Raw genomic sequence first — 17,925 nt, 5'->3', positions numbered from 1 at the left:
GCAAAATATTGCTTTCAATAATATTACAATATATTGCCCATATATATATTGAACAATTATTTATGGTCCATATTTTAATTAAACAATAATTTATTGTCCATATATTTTTTAAACAATAATTTATTTATGGCAATATATTGCAATATATTGTATTGACAATATTATTGTTCCAATCACTGATTCGAAGCCAAAGTGTCCTTCAAAGGTTTTTTGCCTCAAATAAGAACTTCTGCTCCCCTTCTTGGAAAAAATCAAAGTAAATGTGACATCTTAAACAGACAGACTTACATTCACCACCGAAGCGTATTAATTTTACTAACGAAATGAACTTCTGCGAAACTTTCCACATGAATGGTGGATTTGCGGTTAGCTTCAAAAAGAGGGACTACCGGCATGTGAAAATATTTTAAATAAACATTTGGTCGTCTTCTTCATCGTCAGGTCTTGACGTCATTCTTACCAACAAATAAATTCAAGAGTAAAACTTTCTTGGCAGCAATTTTTTTGCTACTTTTTCTTTAAAAAGAAATACTTTTATAAATAAATAAACAAACAAATAATATAAAGTTGCCTCTATCATTGGCATTTTTTTTCCTGTCTTGTATTGTGGGTGAAAATGTTTTAACATGTTGCTTCTTCGTATTCTCGACATTACTCGTGGTAAAGTTATAAAATATTCATGTAAAATCTATAACAATGACGTCAATCATCCTTACATTTACACTTACCAAGTTTTATGGTGAACAATTGTGCTTTCCCAAAATATCGAAAACGTGATAAAAATGGGATGAGATTTTTCACCCCTCAATGAATTGGTTTTTAACGCCAAATGTTATTGTTCGATGGTAAACTTTTCTAAATGCATGAAAAACTTTTAAATTCACACCAAATCTCTACTTTTTTTGAATTCTATAACGCCTTCATGCCTACCTCACACTGATTCTTATTGTCGCAGAGAATTTTTTTAACATACGAAAAAAAAATATCGAAACAACTCATGATGATAAAGTTGTGTGTGGAGGTGTGGTAAACCGTCACATAATTCTAAGACGAGGAGCAACGACAATTTTTATGGCTCATTGGCGTACCCATGCTTAGGTAGCAGTGAGGGTAAGAGGATCTTATTTAAAATTCAGAGTGTGTAGAAACATTCAAATAACGATTTGAACTTATTCAACACTTCGTTAGTGAGTGTTAGTGGATGAAATGTCTTAAATGGCAATTGTCTCGTTTTGAAAAGTATGTGTGGCGGTGGCTTTTGAGGATATTTTAAACAAATGATGATCATCGTCATAAGTGGTTGTGGTTGACTTTGTTTAAGAGTTTTGAACGGATAAATGGCAACTTGAGCAAAAGGAGGATTAAAATTTGTTTTTTAAGAAATAAATAACATTTGAATGAATTTAAACGTTATAAAGATATTTTTAAAATATCCAAGAAATTGGATTTTAAAGGAAATAATATAAGAAGAAATCATAAGATTGTCTTTAAAATCGGTCAAAAATGGGTTAAAAATTTACTAGAAAAATTTATCACCATTTTTATGTCAAAATAGTGATAAGGCGAATAAATTTAATATTTTCATTTTTTGTCCCATGAGGATTTTCTCGAGGGGGGGGGGGGGGAAATAAAAAAATAAATATTTTTGAATTTTTTGTTTGTAATTTTTTAACGTTTTTAGACGTTAAACGTTGATTCTTAACATTTATTTAATTTTAGTTTATATTATTTTAAAATTTGAACTTAAAAGTAAAGAAAAATCAACAAAATCTCCCAAAATAAAAATTTTTGAAAAAAAATAATTTTGGTCACGTGACTTTCAAAAAAATGTTTTTCAACATTTCAATAGAAAATGTCGTAATTAAGCAAATTTCTTTAGTTTTTTGTATAATTTTACCATAAACAGTAATTTTTCATGATTTTTTAATATAAAAATTCCAAAATATGTCAAAAATATTTGTATTTTATATTTAATTTTTATTTTTCCCCCTGAATTTTTTCGACAAAATCCGAGGGGGGGAAGGGTGACAAAAAATGGATATATTAAATTTATTCGCCTAAATTTTTTTTTTTATCAAAAATCGATGAGATTTGAATGGAAATCATCTTTAGAATGAATATTTATTCAATTTTAGCTTTGAAATCGATCAAAAATGGGTTGAAAATTGACTTAGAAGGCTCATAACGGAAAAAAATTAGAAATTTTTTTTATTATGATTTATTTTTTAATTTTTATTAGAAATAGCAAAAAAAAACTCAAACACTTCTTATTTGTAGAACTCGTGTTCTTGTTCATCCTTCTTGATGTTATTCTTATAGCCCTTCTCAAAGTCCTTCGCCAAGACGATATATCTGTTTTCGCGCACGGCATGCATGCCCGCCTCTTGACAAATGGCATTAATATCTGCTCCAGAAATTTTATCGGGTCTCGCCACGTAATCCTCCAAGTCGACATCCTCCGACAAGTTCATTTTTCCCGTAATTGTGGAGAAAATCAAACGTTTCTGCCGACGATCGGGCAACGGGAACTCAATTTTACGATCCAAACGTCCCGGACGCAACAAAGCAGGATCCAAGGTATCAGCACGATTCGTTGCCATGATGACCTTCACGTTTGTCGTTTGATCAAAACCGTCCATTTGGTTCAGCAACTCCAACAAAATACGCTGAACTTCACGATCGGCACCGGTTTGGGCATCAAAACGCTTCGTCGCGATCGCATCAATTTCATCAATGAAGATAATTGCCGGCGAATTTTCCTTGGCAAGTCGAAAAACGTCACGCACCATGCGAGGACCTTCGCCCAAGTACTTTTGCACGAATTCCGAGCCAACGACACGAATGAAGGCAGCTGTTGTGTGATGCGCGACAGCTTTTGCCAACATTGTCTTGCCGCATCCGGGAGGTCCGTACATCAAAACGCCACGCGGCGGATCAATACCGATCTGTTTGTACAACTCAAAGTGCGTAAGTGGCAGCTCGACAGCTTCCCGGATCTCCTGCTTTTGCATATCCATGCCACCGATATCGGCGTACTGCACGTCGGGCTTCTCATCCGGTTGCAACATCGAAATTGAGCTGTCGGCTTCGGGCGGCAAGACATCGACAAGGGCATTGCTGTGTTTGTGCAACGCAACACTCGCACTCGGCTTGAGCAATTCCCGGTCGATCGTCGAAAGGATTCGAACGTAGTAATTTGAGCCGGTTGTCGAACCAACGATGCCCGTATTTTGATCGACCGCCTCCAAAAATTGACCGATGACCAGCGGAACGGACTGGATACGCTTTACTTCCTCTTGCGCATGCAAATATTCCTTCTTGAGATTACGTTGCTCATCTTTAATGTACTCTTCTTGCACTTCGAGGAACTCGAGTGTCTTTTGCAGTTTCTAAAAAAAATGCAAAAATAATCAGTTTTGACTCGGAAACAAAGAAAATTACAACTCACCTTATATTTTGTGTACAAATCTTCGGTATCGAGGTCCTCCAAGACGCTGCTGGTGTCTTTTAGAGGCTTATTGACATCGGTGATGTCGTCCTGAAATGAAAAATTCATTAAAATTTTATATAAAACAAGATTCGGAAGTGATCCGGACAAGAAGCGACCCAAAACAAACAGAAATTTCGAAGGAAATTCATCGTTTTCGAATTGAATTTTAACAAATTTTTGTAGATTATCACTTAATTTTGGGATTTTTTGTTAAAAAATTCAGTAATTCTCACCTTTTCTGCGATTAAAACGTCGGTCATTGTGGAAATTCTCTTTGAAATTGGAAATCAAAACTGCAAGTAATCGTCTGTCAAATAAAGATGACGTTTTGACTTCGAAACGCCTCGGATTTTCGAATTTTCGGATGAGGCGTATGCAATTGTGAAGGTAAACAATTGAGTAAGGTGACAAGATGATTTCGATTTAAAATTTTCGAAAAGGGTCTTTAATCATTTTATAACCCTAAATTGCTAAAAAAATTGAAACTGAAAAAAAAATTTTTCTTTGACATAGTTTTGATTTGAAAACTAAATCAAGGCAAAAAACTGTATCAAAAACTATGTCAAAAACTGTGTCAAAGCAATTTTTGTCAAATCTTGCTCCAAATGGATAAAAATTTGTCAGAGGGCTCTAATTTATCATTTTTAATCATTTTATAACTCAAAACTGCTAAAAAATTGAAACTGAAAAAAAAAATTTTTCTTTGACACAGTTTTGTTTTGAAAACTAAATCAAGAGCAAAACGCAATTTTTGTCGGATAAAAATTTGTCAGAGAGCTCTAATTTATCAAGAAAAAAACTGTGTCAAAAACTGTGTCAAAGCCATTTTTGTCAAATCTTGCTCCAAATGGATAAAAATTTGTCAGAGGGCTCTAATTTATCATTTTTAATCATTTTATAACTCAAAACTGCAAAAAAATTGAAACTGAAAAAAATTTTTCCTTTGACATAGTTTTGTTTTAAAAACTAAATCAAGAGAAAAAAAAACTGTGTCAAAAACTGTGTCAAAGCAATTTTTGTCAAATCTTGCTCCAAATGGATAAAAATTACTGTTTTGTCAGAAGGGCTCTAATTTATCATTTTTAATCATTTTATAACTCAAAACTGCTAAAAAATTGAAACTGAAAAAAAATTTTTCCTTTGACATAGTTTTGTTTTAAAAACTAAATCAAGAGAAAAAAAAACTGTGTCAAAAACTGTGTCAAAGCCATTTTTGTCAAATCTTGCTCCAAATGGATAAAAATTTGTCAGAGGGCTCTAATTTATCATTTTTAATCATTTTATAACTCAAAACTGCTAAAAAATTGAAACTGAAAAAAAAATTTTCCTTTGACATAGTTTTGATTTGAAAACTAAATCAAGGCAAAAAAACTGTGTCAAAAACTACGTCAAAAACTGTGTCAAAGCCATTTTTGTCAAATCTTGCTCCAAATGGATAAAAATTTGTCAGAGGGCTCTAATTTATCATTTTTAATCATTTTATAACTCAAAACTGCCAAAAAATTGAAACTGAAAAAAAAATTTTTCTTTGACATAGTTTTGTTTTAAAAACTAAATCAAGAGCAAAAAAAACTGTGTCAAAAACTGTGTCAAAGCAATTTTTGTCAAATCTTGCTTCAAATGGATAAAAATTTGTCAGAGGGCTCTAATTTATCATTTTTAATCATTTTATAACTCAAAACTGCTAAAAAATTGAAACTGAAAAAAAAATTTTTCTTTGACAAGTTTTGTTGAAAACTTCAAGAGCAAAACTAAATCAAAAACTTGTCAACTGCGATTAAAAATCTTGCTCCAAATGGATAAATTCAGAGGGCTCTTTGACATAGTTTTGTTTTGAAAATTGAACTAAAAAAAAGTTTTCAAATTTATCATTAATCATGTTTTGAAAACTAAATCAAAAAAAAACTGTGTCAAAAACTGTGTCAAAGTCCATTTTTGTCAAATCTTGCTCCAAATGGATAAAAATTTGTCAGAGGACTCTAGTTTATCATTTTTAATCATTTTATAACTCAAAACTGCAAAAAAATTGAAACTGAAAAAAAAATTTTTCTTTGACATAGTTTTGTTTTGAAAACTAAATCAAGAGCAAAACTAAATCAAAAAATGTGTCAAAAACTGTGTCAAAGCAATTTTTGTCAAATCTTGCTCCAAATGGATAAAAATTTGTCAGAGGGCAAAATTGCAAGTCTAATTTATCATTTTTAATCATTTTATAACTCAAAACTGCAAAAAAATTGAAACTGAAAAAAAAATTTTTCTTTGACATAGTTTTGCAAAAAAATTTGAAAACTAAATCAAGAGCAAAAAAATCAAAAACTGTGTCAAAAACTGTGTCAAAGCCATTTTTGTCAAATCTTGCTCCAAATGGATAAAAATTTGTCAGAGGGCTCTAATTTATCATTTTTAATCATTTTATAACTCAAAACTGCAAAAAAATTGAAACTGAAAAAAAAATTTTTCTTTGAAATAGTTTTGTTTTGAAAACTAAATCAAGAGCAAAAAAACTGTGTCAAAAACTGTGTCAAAGCCATTTTTGTCAAATCTTGCTCCAAATGGATAAAAATTTGTCAGAGGGCTCTAATTTATCATTTTTAATCATTTTATAAACAAAACTGCCAAAAAATTGAAACTGAAAAAAAAATTTCTTTGACATAGTTTTGTTTTGAAAACTAAATCAAGAAAAAACTAAATCAAAAACTGTGTCAAAGCCATTTTTGACAAATCTTGCTCCAAATGGATAAAAATTTATCAGAGGGCTCTAATTTATCATTTTTAATCATTTTATAACTCAAAACTAAGTACTAAAAAATTAAAACACCAAAAAAAAATTTGACCTTGATTCACCTTGAAACTATCTGGTCAGCGTAATAAACAATCAAAATTCTTATCAGCTGTTAATTCCCTCGAATTTTCACTTTTTTCCAAAATTCAAATGAAAACTAATGAAAACTCACCTAAAAATACATTAAAACAGAAGAAAAACTTACAAAAAAGGAACTTCAATCAAAAATTATTCAACTCACTTGGAAAAATCTCATGAAATCAAGATGCAATTTGCACGGATGCCATCCAAAAACTTCATAATCGAAGAAATCAAACCTAATGTGGAGTTTCTTGAGTACGAATCCATTGAACCAGATGAAAATTGTACCTTTAACAGTTATTGTTGCCGAAAATATTTCGATAATTTCTCCTCGTTACTCGTTCACATGATCGATTTTCACTTGGACAGTCTCGTGAAAAGTCTTGGAGAGCAAAGAGACGTTATCTTAAGCTGCATTGGCCAATATGAGGTACTTGAGGAAATGGAAACGAGGCCAGTTCTTGTCGCAAGTCACGTTGAAGAGGAATTAGAAGACGAGGCTTTCAAAGAAGAGCATCTCGAAGAGGACTGGATTGAAGAAAGTTTTGTGGTAAGTTAATTTTTCCTTGAAAAAATAAAAATTTTTAACGAATTTTAATTTTTTTTGTAGGAAAATCTCGAAGAAACCACAGAAAAAGTTGAAAAATCTCAAAACGAAGTGACGAAAGATGAAATTTTGGTAGAAAATGCTTCACTCCCGGATGACTCGAGTACCGTAAAAAGAGCTAGAAAACGCCTTCCTGTCTCGCAAGTCTTTCCGAAACCCCGAAAACGGAAGAGACTCCCTCCAGATCCGCGTTTCAAATGTTCTACGTGCCTTAAATGCTTCGAAGGATCCTACCAACTGCAGAAACACGAGAAAAAACACGAAGCTCCCTTCATCTGCGACTATTGCAGCAAGAAATTCTGCAACCGAAACACGTTAAAATCGCATTTATTTCAACACAAAGCCTCACAAGTGTCAAATTCCGAGCTAATTTGCTCGTATTGCGAAATGATTTTCGAAAACTTGCAACAAGTTGATGCTCATCGCGTCGAATATCACACCCGAACTGACGAAATTCACATTTGCGAAGTTTGCTCAAAGGAATTTTCCATCAAATACGATCTCATTTACCACATGCGACGCATGCACAAAGACACGAATCGGATCAGTTGCAAATTTTGCTACAAAAAAATGACAGACGAAGCCGCCTTGGAAGCTCACATGCAAGAACACGAGTTGAAAGAAGCCGTCGTTTGTCCGCATTGCGGCAAATCTTTCAAGGGGAAAAAAGTTTTGCGACATCACATCTCGTACTACCACAAATCCAGCGGATATCCAGCTGCCAATCAAAACCGCAGCTTGCATTGTTCGATTTGCGGCAAAGCCTTTACTTATGCCAACCAAGTGCGAAATCACGAAATTAACACGCATGGCGTCGGCGAAGCTGCTTTTTACTGCACGACATGCGGAAAGGGCTTCGCTAAGCAATGGGATCTCACAAATCACGAGCTGATGCATTCGGAAAATCGGCCTTTTGCCTGCACACAATGTCCCAAATCGTTCCGCAGAGCAAATCACCTGAAAAATCACGTTTTTAACATTCATACGCCAGTGTCGGAGAAGCCGGATCTTAGTTGCTTTAATTGTCAGAAGAGTTTCAAGAATAAAGAGTCACTCAGGAAACACGTACTGAAGTCGCATAACATGACGATGAACGAAATGTACAAATTAGCGGGACTGCCGTACAAGGGACGTGATATTTTGTCGGCCAAAGTAAAGAAGTTGGAGAGAGATACGGGGATGGATATCAAATTTCAGGATCAGACGATAGAAATTGAGATTATTGGACAGGAATATGACCCGTAGCTTAAATTTTTGTGCAAAGAGAATTAAGAAATTTTGATTTTTGAAGAAGTTTTGAAGAATTTAAAGTTCAAAAAAATATATTTACTAACAGAATAATAATTTTTTGATATTTTTCGTAAATACTTTTGTATATCAAATTTGAAAATTGGAAGATAAGAATTTTTTTCTTTGCCAAAAAACTTAAATTAATTAAAATTAGGCCATTAAGGTCGCTCCAAATGAAAATCAAAAATAAAGTCAGGCAAAAAAAAAGTTAAAAATTTCATCAAAAATTGCCTTTTAGGTGTATTTTCATAATTTTTCAAGATGTTTTTAGAAATTTTTTTAAAAAGTTTTAAATTTTTAATAATTTTTGTTTAAAAAATCGTAATTTAACATAAATTTTCTTATTTAATTTTTTTTTTACAAAATTAGGCCGCTCCAAATGAAACTAAATTGTTTTGTCTAAAATTTTTGAAATAAAAATGTAGGGGGGCAAAAAAAAAATAAAAAATTTTGAAATACTTTTTTTCATACAAAATACGAAATTTTTCAAAAATTTTTGATCGTTAATAAATATTATTATTGTTTTGAGTTTTTTACATTGATATTTGTGTATTAAAAATTGATTTAAAACAAAATTAATTAAAAAAGAAAAAAAATTAATATCATAAAAATAACTGTCAAAATTTTTTTGAAAAAAAAAATTAATAATTTTCATGAAAATTAATTTTCAAAGAAAATTTTATGTCAAAATACAAAATACAAAAATTACTAAAAATTGAAAATTTTTCTTGAAAATTTTTTAAAAAATTATGAAAATACACCAAAAATCTGTAATTTTTGATGAAATTTTTAATTTTTTTTTTTATTTTGCTCCATCGGATTTTCGAATTTAAAATGGGGCATCGGACAAAACTATTGAGTTTCATTTGGAGCGACCTTACTGAATTTATTTTTCAAATTTTTTTGACAGTTATTTTTTATGAATTTTTTTTCTTTAATTTTTAATATGTAATATTCTGAAATCTATTTTAAATTAGCAAATCTCAAAAAAGATAATTAAAAAAAATAAATAAAAAATATTTAACACTCAAAAATAGTTAAAAATTTTAACATTTTGTATGAAAATAGTATTTCAAATTTTTTTTTATTTTTTTTATATCCATCCAACCTTCCATTGTATTTTCAAAAATTTTGGACTTTATTTTCATTTGGAGCGGCCTAAATTTAATTATTTCACTTTAGGCCATTAAATTTAATAATTTCATTTTAGGCCGCTCCAAATTATTTCGAACTTTTTGTCCCAAAAACTTTTTTTTTTCGAAAAAAAATTTTTGAAATACTTTTTGATCCCTAAATGTTTTGATTATATTTTCATTGATAAACTTCAAAATTGATTTCAGACGCAATTAATAAAATCAATAAATATTTTTTGAGCCTAAAATTCAGTTAATTTAATCAAAAATTAAAATTGATTTTGTTAGTAGTTTTTAGTCGTTAAACATTGATTGGTTAATATTTAGGTATTTTTTTTTAGTTTATAATTTTTTTAAAATTTGAACTTAATTTTTTGAAGAAAAATCGTTTTGAAAATGATTTCCAAAATAATTACCAAAGTAAAAACTTTAAAAAAAAAATTTTTGGTCACGTGACTTTCAAAAATTTGTTTTTCAAAATTTTACTATAAAATGGTTTAATGAAGCGAATTCCTTAGGTTTTTTGTATGATTTTACAGTACACAGTTATTTTTAATGATTTTTCAATATAAACATTCAAAAAAATGTCAAAAATATTTCTATTTTATATTTAATTTTTATTTTTCCCCATGAATTTTTTCGACAAAATCGGAGGGGGGGGGGAGACAAAAAATGGATATATTAAATTTATTCGCCTAAGTAATTTTTTGACCAGTTTAAAGCATAAAATTGAATAAAAAGTCGTTTTGAAGATGATTTCCATTCATATTTTGGTAATTAACACTGCATCCTTAAATGACCCCTGTACATCGAAAACGCAAAATTTAGAAAAAAACCAAAACAAAAGTTGTTTCTAATGTCAAAACCTACAATTTGAGCTGGTGAACCGTGATCTAGCTCAATTTTCAAAAATCGGTACTTGAGCCCTTATAATACGAGGATTTTGTTATTTTTTTTATTTTTTTTTAAATAGTGGGAAATATTTTTAAAAAATTATCCTAAATTATAAATTATACCTGAATTTTTTTTTCTTAAATATATTTTGATTTTTTAAAAGCGACAAAGATCAAAAGGTTAAAATTGAACTTAAAAAAGTCAAAACCAAGACTTAACTGAAGAGTCAATGAAGACAAAAATTGAAGTTTAAAAATCTTTTTTTCATTTAAATATTCGACAATAAATATTTTTCCAAATTTTCAAAAAAATTAAGAAATTGAAATTTTTTTTTACCTTTTAAATTTTACGAAAATAGACTTTTTTTATCCCTTAAAAAATTAAAAACTCATCCAAATCAAATTAAATTCATCCTTTATTTCCTTACAACAACGTACTTTCCGACCGTACATACTCCCCAATATCCGCCTGATGGAAGCAAACTGTCACCAACGGATCTGCCGTCTTGCATTCCATCGTACTTTTGGCTGCCACACCAAACCCAAGCGGAAGATCGCTCATCGAGTACACAATTACCCCTTGATATTGCGGCGTATTTTCCGTTATTCTTCCCATGCCGGACTTGGGAATGTGATTTCCGTACAAAAATTGCTGTTCGGACGAAGGTTTAACCCAAATTTTGTATTGTGCGTACGGAGCGAGGTAATTTAGCGCCGTGATGTGCAAAATAAACTTATTTGTCTTGGTAAATTTGCCGAAACACGTTCCCACGGAAATCAGGTAGTCTTGCTTGATGTTTTCGGCGAGCTTGAGAATTCGCTCAGACACGTAATAAACGCGATTTTTCTTCTCACGGAAGCAATATGTGCCATCGGGACGATCAATGAGGAGCTTGATGTTGGGTCCGATGCTAAAAATTGAAAAAAATTATGAAAAATATCAATGAAAATGAGGTAAGGAACTTACTATTTGGACAATTTCTCAAAGAAAATTTTTGTTTTTTCCTCGGAGAGACGTTTCATTGTCAATTATCACTAAAATTTATTTTTTTAAAAATAATTTAAATTAATTTTAACTCTTTTTTAGGGCTTTTTCATGTGAATCCTCAAAAAATTCAGAACAAAATATTTTTTGTTTATTTTTTTCGCACGTGGATTTGACAGATTTTTGAAGTTTGACAGAAAAATTGCTCCTGGGCACCGTCGCCCACTGCGAAATTCAGTAATAAAAGTCAAAAATAATCAAAAGCAAAGCAAAAAATGGCTCTGAAGTTATTAGTCGGTCAAAGTGAGTAATTTCTCGTCGTTAATTAGTGATTTTCTACCCAATAGACCTTTGAAGCGACGCCAAATCCGAAAATCATCAAGTTCGAGTCCAAAAAATTCGTGAAATTGTGCAATTAGTGATTTTTGTGTGGCTCATAAATTACGCCCTTCGAAAATTTTCGCACTGTTTTGATAAAATTTTTCAAGATTTTCCGTGTTTTCAAGGATTTCAAAGGTTTCTCATCGGAAAAACCTTCGATTTCTTCGATAAAAATCCAAAATCAACCAAATTAGTAAACCGCAAAATCTAGAAACATTCAATTTTCTCATATCGATTTTCGCGAGAAATTTTTCGATGTTTGTGGACTTGCGCAAACACCCAAAACAATTGAATGGCTATATGCGTGACGTCACCCCATTGCCCGCATCGTACGTGACTCATGAGTCACTTGTTAGGCTTGCAATGTAAATATTGCGTGCTTGCGGGCAGAAAAGACGCTGATTGATGATTTTTGTGCGATGCTAATGAATTTTTATTTGATTTTTTGCAGAAATCCTGAATGAGGTCATCCGGTATCGTCCTCCAGGCTACAAGAAGCCCGAAAAGGGCAAGGTTGAGTGGCGCGTCTTAGTGGTCGATAAGCTGGCGATGCGAATGGTGTCGGCTTGCACGAAGATGCATGATTTGTCTGCCGAGGGAATTACCTGTAAGTGACTTCCGGAATGCGGAAAATTTAAAAGAAAAGTAATTTTTAATTTTTTTTAGTGGTTGAGGACATCAACAAGAAACGCGAGCCACTCAGCACCATGGAAGGCATTTACTTGATGACACCCACGGAGGAGTCTATCAGATATTTGATGCGTGATTTTGAGTCTCCGAACCGTCCGATGTACAAGGGAGCGCATGTCTTCTTCACCGAAGGTGAGTTTAGAATCTCGTTGCATCAATTTTTGTTTTTATTTTTTGGGCTGTTTCAAATTAAAGTTTTATCTAAAAATTATTTTTAAAAATTGAAGAGGGTGAAAACAAGTTTTGCATTAGAAATGTATTTAAAAATTATTTTAATTTTTGTTTTTTTTTTTAATTTTTTTCATAAAATTTATATTTTTTTTTACAAAATGTGAAAACAAAAAAAAATGATTTTCTTTAAAAATTTATTCCTATGAAAATTACTTTTTATTTATTTTTAATAAAAAAATTATTGGTTCACAATTAAAAATTAGGTATATTTAAAAAAAATTTTAAAAATTAAAAATTTTAATTTAAATTTTAAATAAAATTTTATGCAAAAAAAAATGTTTTTTTTTGTTTTTTAATTTTTTTTCTATTAAAAAAACGTTTCATATTTCAGTAGGAATTAATTATATTTTTTAAATTATTTTTTAGCTTATTCCAATTAATTTTAAATTTAAATTTAATTTTAAAACAAAAAAAAATATTAACGGTCAATTTAACAGGTCTAAATTTGTTAAAATCTCTAATTTTTAATATAATTATTTTTTTTTACAAATTTTATACAAAAAATTTAATTTAAAATTTTGGAATTAAAAAATATAAATTTAGAGTTTTCATAAAAAAATCGAGAAAAAAATTAAAAATAATTTTTAAAAAAATTATAATTTATTTTAAAATCACAGAAAAAATTTGATATTTGTATTTGGCCTTATTTTAAAATATTTCCAAAATTTTTCATAATTTTTTTAAAAATAATTTTAAAATTAGACAAAACTTTCATTTGAAGCAGCCTCATTGATTTTTATTTGATTTATTTAATTTTTTTTTTTTTTTTTTTTTTTTGTTAAATTATTATTTTTGGCAGCCATCCCAGACCATCTTTTCGAGCTGTTAAAAGGCTCGAGAGTGATAAAATTTATGCGTACTTGTAGAGAAATCAATATTGAATTTATTCCGTATGAAGCGCAGGTATTTAATTGGAAAAATTCTTTTTTTTGTGTTTTTTTTTCTGTAACGGTTTGGGGGCTGTCTACTCATTAACACACACGTACTTAACCCTTTCATTGCATTACTAACCCAAAAAAATGTCTTAACTTGCATGCCAATCCGCTTAGTATGTCCGGAGGAGTTGTTCAATGACTTGTGTAAATCGATGGCTGCACGCAAAATTAAAACTTTGAAGGAAATTAACATCGCCTTTTTGCCATACGAATGTCAGGTGCTTGGAATTTTCATACTACTACTCAGTGTTTTTCCTTGAATTTTTAGGATTTTTAATTAATTTTGTTTGAAAATGATTTTTAGGTGTTCTCTTTGGACTCGCCCGATACATTCCAGTGTAGTTATTCGCCGAGTTTGGCATCCGCTCGTTTGGGTAATATGGAGCGAATCGCTGAGCAAGTCGCCACGTTGTGCGCTACGTTGGGAGAGTATCCATCGATTCGTTATCGAACGTAAGTTTTTAATTTTTTTATTAAAAAAAATTTTTTTTTTCTTGAAAAAATAAAAAAATAATTTTAAATTCATTTTTAATAAAAAAAATTAATGATTTAAAAAAAATAAAATTATTTAAATCAAATTAAATTTAATAAATTTATTAAATTTAATAAATTATTTTTATAATTAAATTAAATTAACAAAAAAATTAATTTTTAATTAAAAAAAATATTTTTTTATTAATTTCAAGTTGATTTAAAAAAAAAGAATTAAAAAATTTTTTAATTTAAATAAAATCAATAAAAAAAAATATTTTTAATTGATTTTTAATTAAAATTAATAAAAAAAATTATATTTAAAATTTCTTATTAAAAAAAAAATAAAATTAAAAAATTCGAAAAAAAAAATTAAATAAATTTCTTCTTTTTAGTGATTGGGAACGCAATGCCGAATTGGCGCAATTGATTCAACAAAAGTTGGATGCGTACAAAGCTGACGAGCCAACCATGGGTGAGGGCCCAGAAAAGGCACGCTCTCAACTGTTGATTATTGATCGTGGTTTCGATTGCGTCTCTCCGTTATTGCATGAGTTGACACTGCAAGCGATGGCCTATGACTTGCTCCCAATCGTTAACGACGTCTACAAATACCCGCCGGCACCGAATGCGCCCGACAAGGAGGTCTTGTTGGACGAGAACGACGAGTTGTGGGTCGACTTGCGTCATCAGCACATCGCCGTCGTCTCGACACGCGTCACGCAAAACCTCAAACAATTCACGGAATCGAAACGCATGAATGCCACGGACAAGGCTTCGATGCGCGATTTGTCGCAGATGATCAAAAAGATGCCGCAGTACCAAAAGGAGCTCAGCAAGTACTCGACGCACTTGCATTTGGCCGAGGACTGCATGAAGGCGTACCAAGGATATGTCGATAAATTGTGTCGCGTCGAGCAGGACTTGGCTATGGGCACCGATGCCGAGGGCGAGAAGATCAAGGACCACATGCGAGCAATAGTTCCAATTTTGTTGGACCAATCGATATCGAACTACGACAAAGTTCGTATCATTGCGTTGTACTGTCAAATTAAGAATGGCATCTCTGACGAGAACTTGACCAAATTGGTAACGCATGCCCAGATCGAGCCAAAGGAACGTCTCATGATCACCAATATGCAATATTTGGGTGTCAATGTTGTCTCTGATGTAAGTTTTTGACTCTATTTTTATCATATTTTAAAGAAAAAATACAAAAACTTGCTTCTAAAATTTTCGAAATGTCTACTGGGGCTAAAAATTTAAATGTGCATGGGATAAAAATCGAATTACGCCTCGGAAAAAATTTGATATAATGCTTGCACTTTGATTTTTCAACCAACATTTTTTTATAATTTTTATCCTAATGCATATTTTTTTTTTTATTTTTGACCCAGTGTGTATTCTAAATTTTTTAACCCAAAAACTTTAAAAAAATGCTCAAATTGAATTTAAAAATTCATTAAAATAATTAAATTAACTTATTAAAGCATTGGAAATGCAAAAATCGTGGTCTAAAATTTTTAAAATGTACACTGGGGTTAAAATTTCAAATGTGCTTTGAGGAAAATTGAATATGAGACTGAGAATATCTTCGATAAATGACACATTTTGGTTCTTAAGCCCAGTGTATATTTTTAAAACTTTTCTTCGATGAACATTCTTTAACGTTTTTCGACCCAGTACACATTTAATTTTTTTTCCGAAAGCTTATTTTGCGTTTTAGTGCCCAAAGCGATTCTTTTTTTGATTTTTGACAAAAATTACTTTTTTAAGTTTTTTACCTAAAGCAAATTTTGAAATTTTTGACCCAAGGTACATTTTAAATTTTTGCACCAAGGCAAATTTTGAATTTAATTAAGTGCTAAAAGTCAAAAATATTCTTCCAAAACAATTTTTTGAAATTTTTGACCCAAAGCACTTTTATAAATTTTTGCCCCAACGCACAATTAATTTAATTTTTAATTTAATTAATTTAATTTTTTTAGTTTTGACCTAAGGCACATTTTTTAATTTTGACCCAAAGCACTTTTATTAGTTTTTGACCCAAAACACATTCTAAATTATTGTCCCAAGGCAAATTTTGGTACTAAAAATTGCTTTAAAAGTCTAAAAAAAAATTAATTGAGCAGTTTTTAATATTTTTTTTTTTTCAATTTTCAGGGAAATCGTAAAAAGCAATATTCAGTCCCACGCAAGGAGCGCATCACGGAACAAACATACCAAATGTCCCGTTGGACTCCCGTGATCAAGGACTTGATGGAAGATGCGATCGAAGACAAGTTAGATCAACGACACTTCCCATTCCTCGGCGGAAGGTCACAAACAGCAAATTATCACGCTCCGACAAGGTAATAAAATAACCATCCCCTCACTTCACTTAGTCTCGTATGGCATTTTCCCTTGCTCTCTAATTTCTCTTAATTTTACTAACAAAATTCTTTCTTTCTCTCAATGAAAAAATTTTTTTTAATGCTTAAAATGCACAAGTAACACTAACTATTTAAAAAACACATAATCTTGAGCTTGTTTAATGCTTTTTCACATTTAAGCAGTGCCCGTTACGGCCATTGGCACAAGGAGAAGAATGCACAAACCGCCGTGAAAAATGTACCTCGTCTCATTGTCTTCATCGTGGGCGGCGTCAGCTATTCCGAGATCCGGTGCGCCTACGAGGTCACGAATGCCGTCAAAAATTGGGAAGTTCTCATCGGATCGTCGCACATCATCACGCCGGAGAGCTTCTTGAGCGACTTGGGATCCCTAAGTAAGGACGATTAAGGCGATTAAATCCGATTTTTTGTATCGTTTGTTATTGACTGGACCTCTTTGCTGAGTTAAAAATTGATATTGTTGCTGCTACAATTTGGGTCCTGTGATTTTACTGACACAACAAAAGTATTTTTGACTTGTTAAATATTTATTTGTAAAAAAAATGTGAATTATACAATGCTGTTGAACATAACTTAACAACCCAACGATAGTAATTCCCTCAAAATCTCTCAAAAAAATTTTATTTTCTTCCGCCAAACAATGCGACGCTTTTTCAAGCTTCAATTTTAACAGTGAACTATATTTAGGGAAAAATTATAAAGAACAAAAAAATCAATTCTACCTTAAAGTTCAAAAAAAAAATGAAAACACATCAAATACGAACACGAGTAAGATAAATTAACGCATTTTACTGATAGACAACTAAAAATAATAATCAACTCTCATATTACAAAAAAAAATATTTAAATATTACACAATTTTTGATCTATCATCATATAAAATAGTGAGAAAATTAAATAACTGTGAAAAAAAAATCTTTCATCTCATACAAATATTTAAATTTAGTGCTTTTGAAAATTTAAATCGAACGGTTACTAAAAAAATTATTATTATCGCGAAAAAACCATTAATAATAAAAAAAAATTAGCAAAAAAAAACGGAAAAGGGATTTCGGTCCTTTAGTAGCATTTTTCAAGTAAAATCTTTCAAATAATGTGAAAAATATTCAAATTAGAAATTTAGCTTAAAAAAATCAATTTTCAGCTTTCTCTGATTGATACTAAAAAAACAAAAAAAAAATTAAAAAATATTTAATCAAATTAAAATCAATTATTAAATATTTAAATCTTTGCGGTAAATAATTTTGATGAAACGAGTTATTTAAAAAAAAAATGAAGTAGACCAGTTTTCCTTATATAAAAAAATTTCTTACGTGTGCTAAGTCAGTGTCGTATTCGTAACTACCTAAAAAAATAAGATATTTTTTTAAAAATTTAAATCCCTTCATAATTATGAGTTACCAGTCGTTTGCATTTATCCCCCCCCCCCCAAATTTTTTTCACATCACATTTAATTTTTTTCATTAAAAAAAAATCTTGTTATGTCTCTGAGACAAATAAAATCTCTATAATAAATTAATAAAAAAAAATAATAATGAAAATTGTCAATTTTGTTTAGAAAAT

General features: G+C 30.5%; 4 protein-coding genes across 8 annotated transcripts in view; 2 read left to right on the top strand and 2 right to left on the bottom strand.

Moving 5' to 3' along the window:
* Positions 1 to 2,208: 2,208 nt before the first annotated feature.
* LOC134836912 (26S proteasome regulatory subunit 6B) lies at positions 2,209 to 3,816 on the bottom strand. The gene is made up of 3 exons (XM_063852191.1): positions 3,724 to 3,816; positions 3,449 to 3,538; positions 2,209 to 3,389 (listed from the first exon to the last, which is right to left on the bottom strand). The coding sequence occupies exons 1-3, from the start codon at positions 3,748 to 3,750 to the stop codon at positions 2,268 to 2,270; spliced, it is 1,239 nt and encodes a 412-aa protein (XP_063708261.1). The 5' UTR covers positions 3,751 to 3,816; the 3' UTR covers positions 2,209 to 2,267.
* A 2,612-nt stretch (positions 3,817 to 6,428) lies between these two features.
* LOC134827586 (zinc finger protein ZFMSA12A-like) overlaps positions 6,429 to 17,925 on the top strand; it is a 230,213-nt gene continuing 218,716 nt past the window's right edge. The window contains exons 1-2 of one of the 2 annotated variants that reach the window (XR_010161800.1): positions 6,429 to 6,903; positions 6,964 to 8,413. Coding sequence is in view for 1 of the 2 variants with exons in the window: in XM_063840304.1 (XP_063696374.1) it covers positions 6,538 to 6,903; positions 6,964 to 8,205 (1,608 nt within the window). In the remaining variant the exon portion in view is untranslated. Of the gene's footprint in view, positions 6,904 to 6,963; positions 8,435 to 17,925 lie in introns of those variants that run through there. The other variant, XM_063840304.1, reaches the window with a different exon arrangement.
* LOC134829876 (60S ribosome subunit biogenesis protein NIP7 homolog) lies at positions 10,672 to 11,454 on the bottom strand. The gene is made up of 2 exons (XM_063843168.1): positions 11,244 to 11,454; positions 10,672 to 11,187 (listed from the first exon to the last, which is right to left on the bottom strand). The coding sequence occupies exons 1-2, from the start codon at positions 11,297 to 11,299 to the stop codon at positions 10,701 to 10,703; spliced, it is 543 nt and encodes a 180-aa protein (XP_063699238.1). The 5' UTR covers positions 11,300 to 11,454; the 3' UTR covers positions 10,672 to 10,700.
* Positions 11,508 to 17,204, top strand: LOC134829850 (protein ROP). 4 transcript variants are annotated; one of them, XM_063843141.1, is made up of 8 exons: positions 11,508 to 11,564; positions 12,094 to 12,249; positions 12,309 to 12,464; positions 13,613 to 13,716; positions 13,803 to 13,951; positions 14,365 to 15,139; positions 16,133 to 16,320; positions 16,522 to 17,204. In XM_063843141.1, the coding sequence occupies exons 1-8, from the start codon at positions 11,537 to 11,539 to the stop codon at positions 16,748 to 16,750; spliced, it is 1,785 nt and encodes a 594-aa protein (XP_063699211.1). In that variant the 5' UTR covers positions 11,508 to 11,536; the 3' UTR covers positions 16,751 to 17,204. The 4 variants fall into 4 exon arrangements, with proteins under 4 accessions (XP_063699211.1, XP_063699227.1, XP_063699219.1 ...); XM_063843157.1 differs by having other exon boundaries at positions 16,525 to 17,203; XM_063843149.1 differs by lacking the exon at positions 13,613 to 13,716 and adding an exon at positions 13,363 to 13,466 and having other exon boundaries at positions 16,525 to 17,203.

This window comes from Culicoides brevitarsis, chromosome 1 (assembly GCF_036172545.1).
Source record: "Culicoides brevitarsis isolate CSIRO-B50_1 chromosome 1, AGI_CSIRO_Cbre_v1, whole genome shotgun sequence".
Classification (NCBI taxonomy): Eukaryota; Metazoa; Arthropoda; class Insecta; order Diptera; family Ceratopogonidae; genus Culicoides; species Culicoides brevitarsis.
Note: the sequence above shows the minus strand (reverse complement) of the source record. Positions and strands in the feature narration are given on the sequence as shown.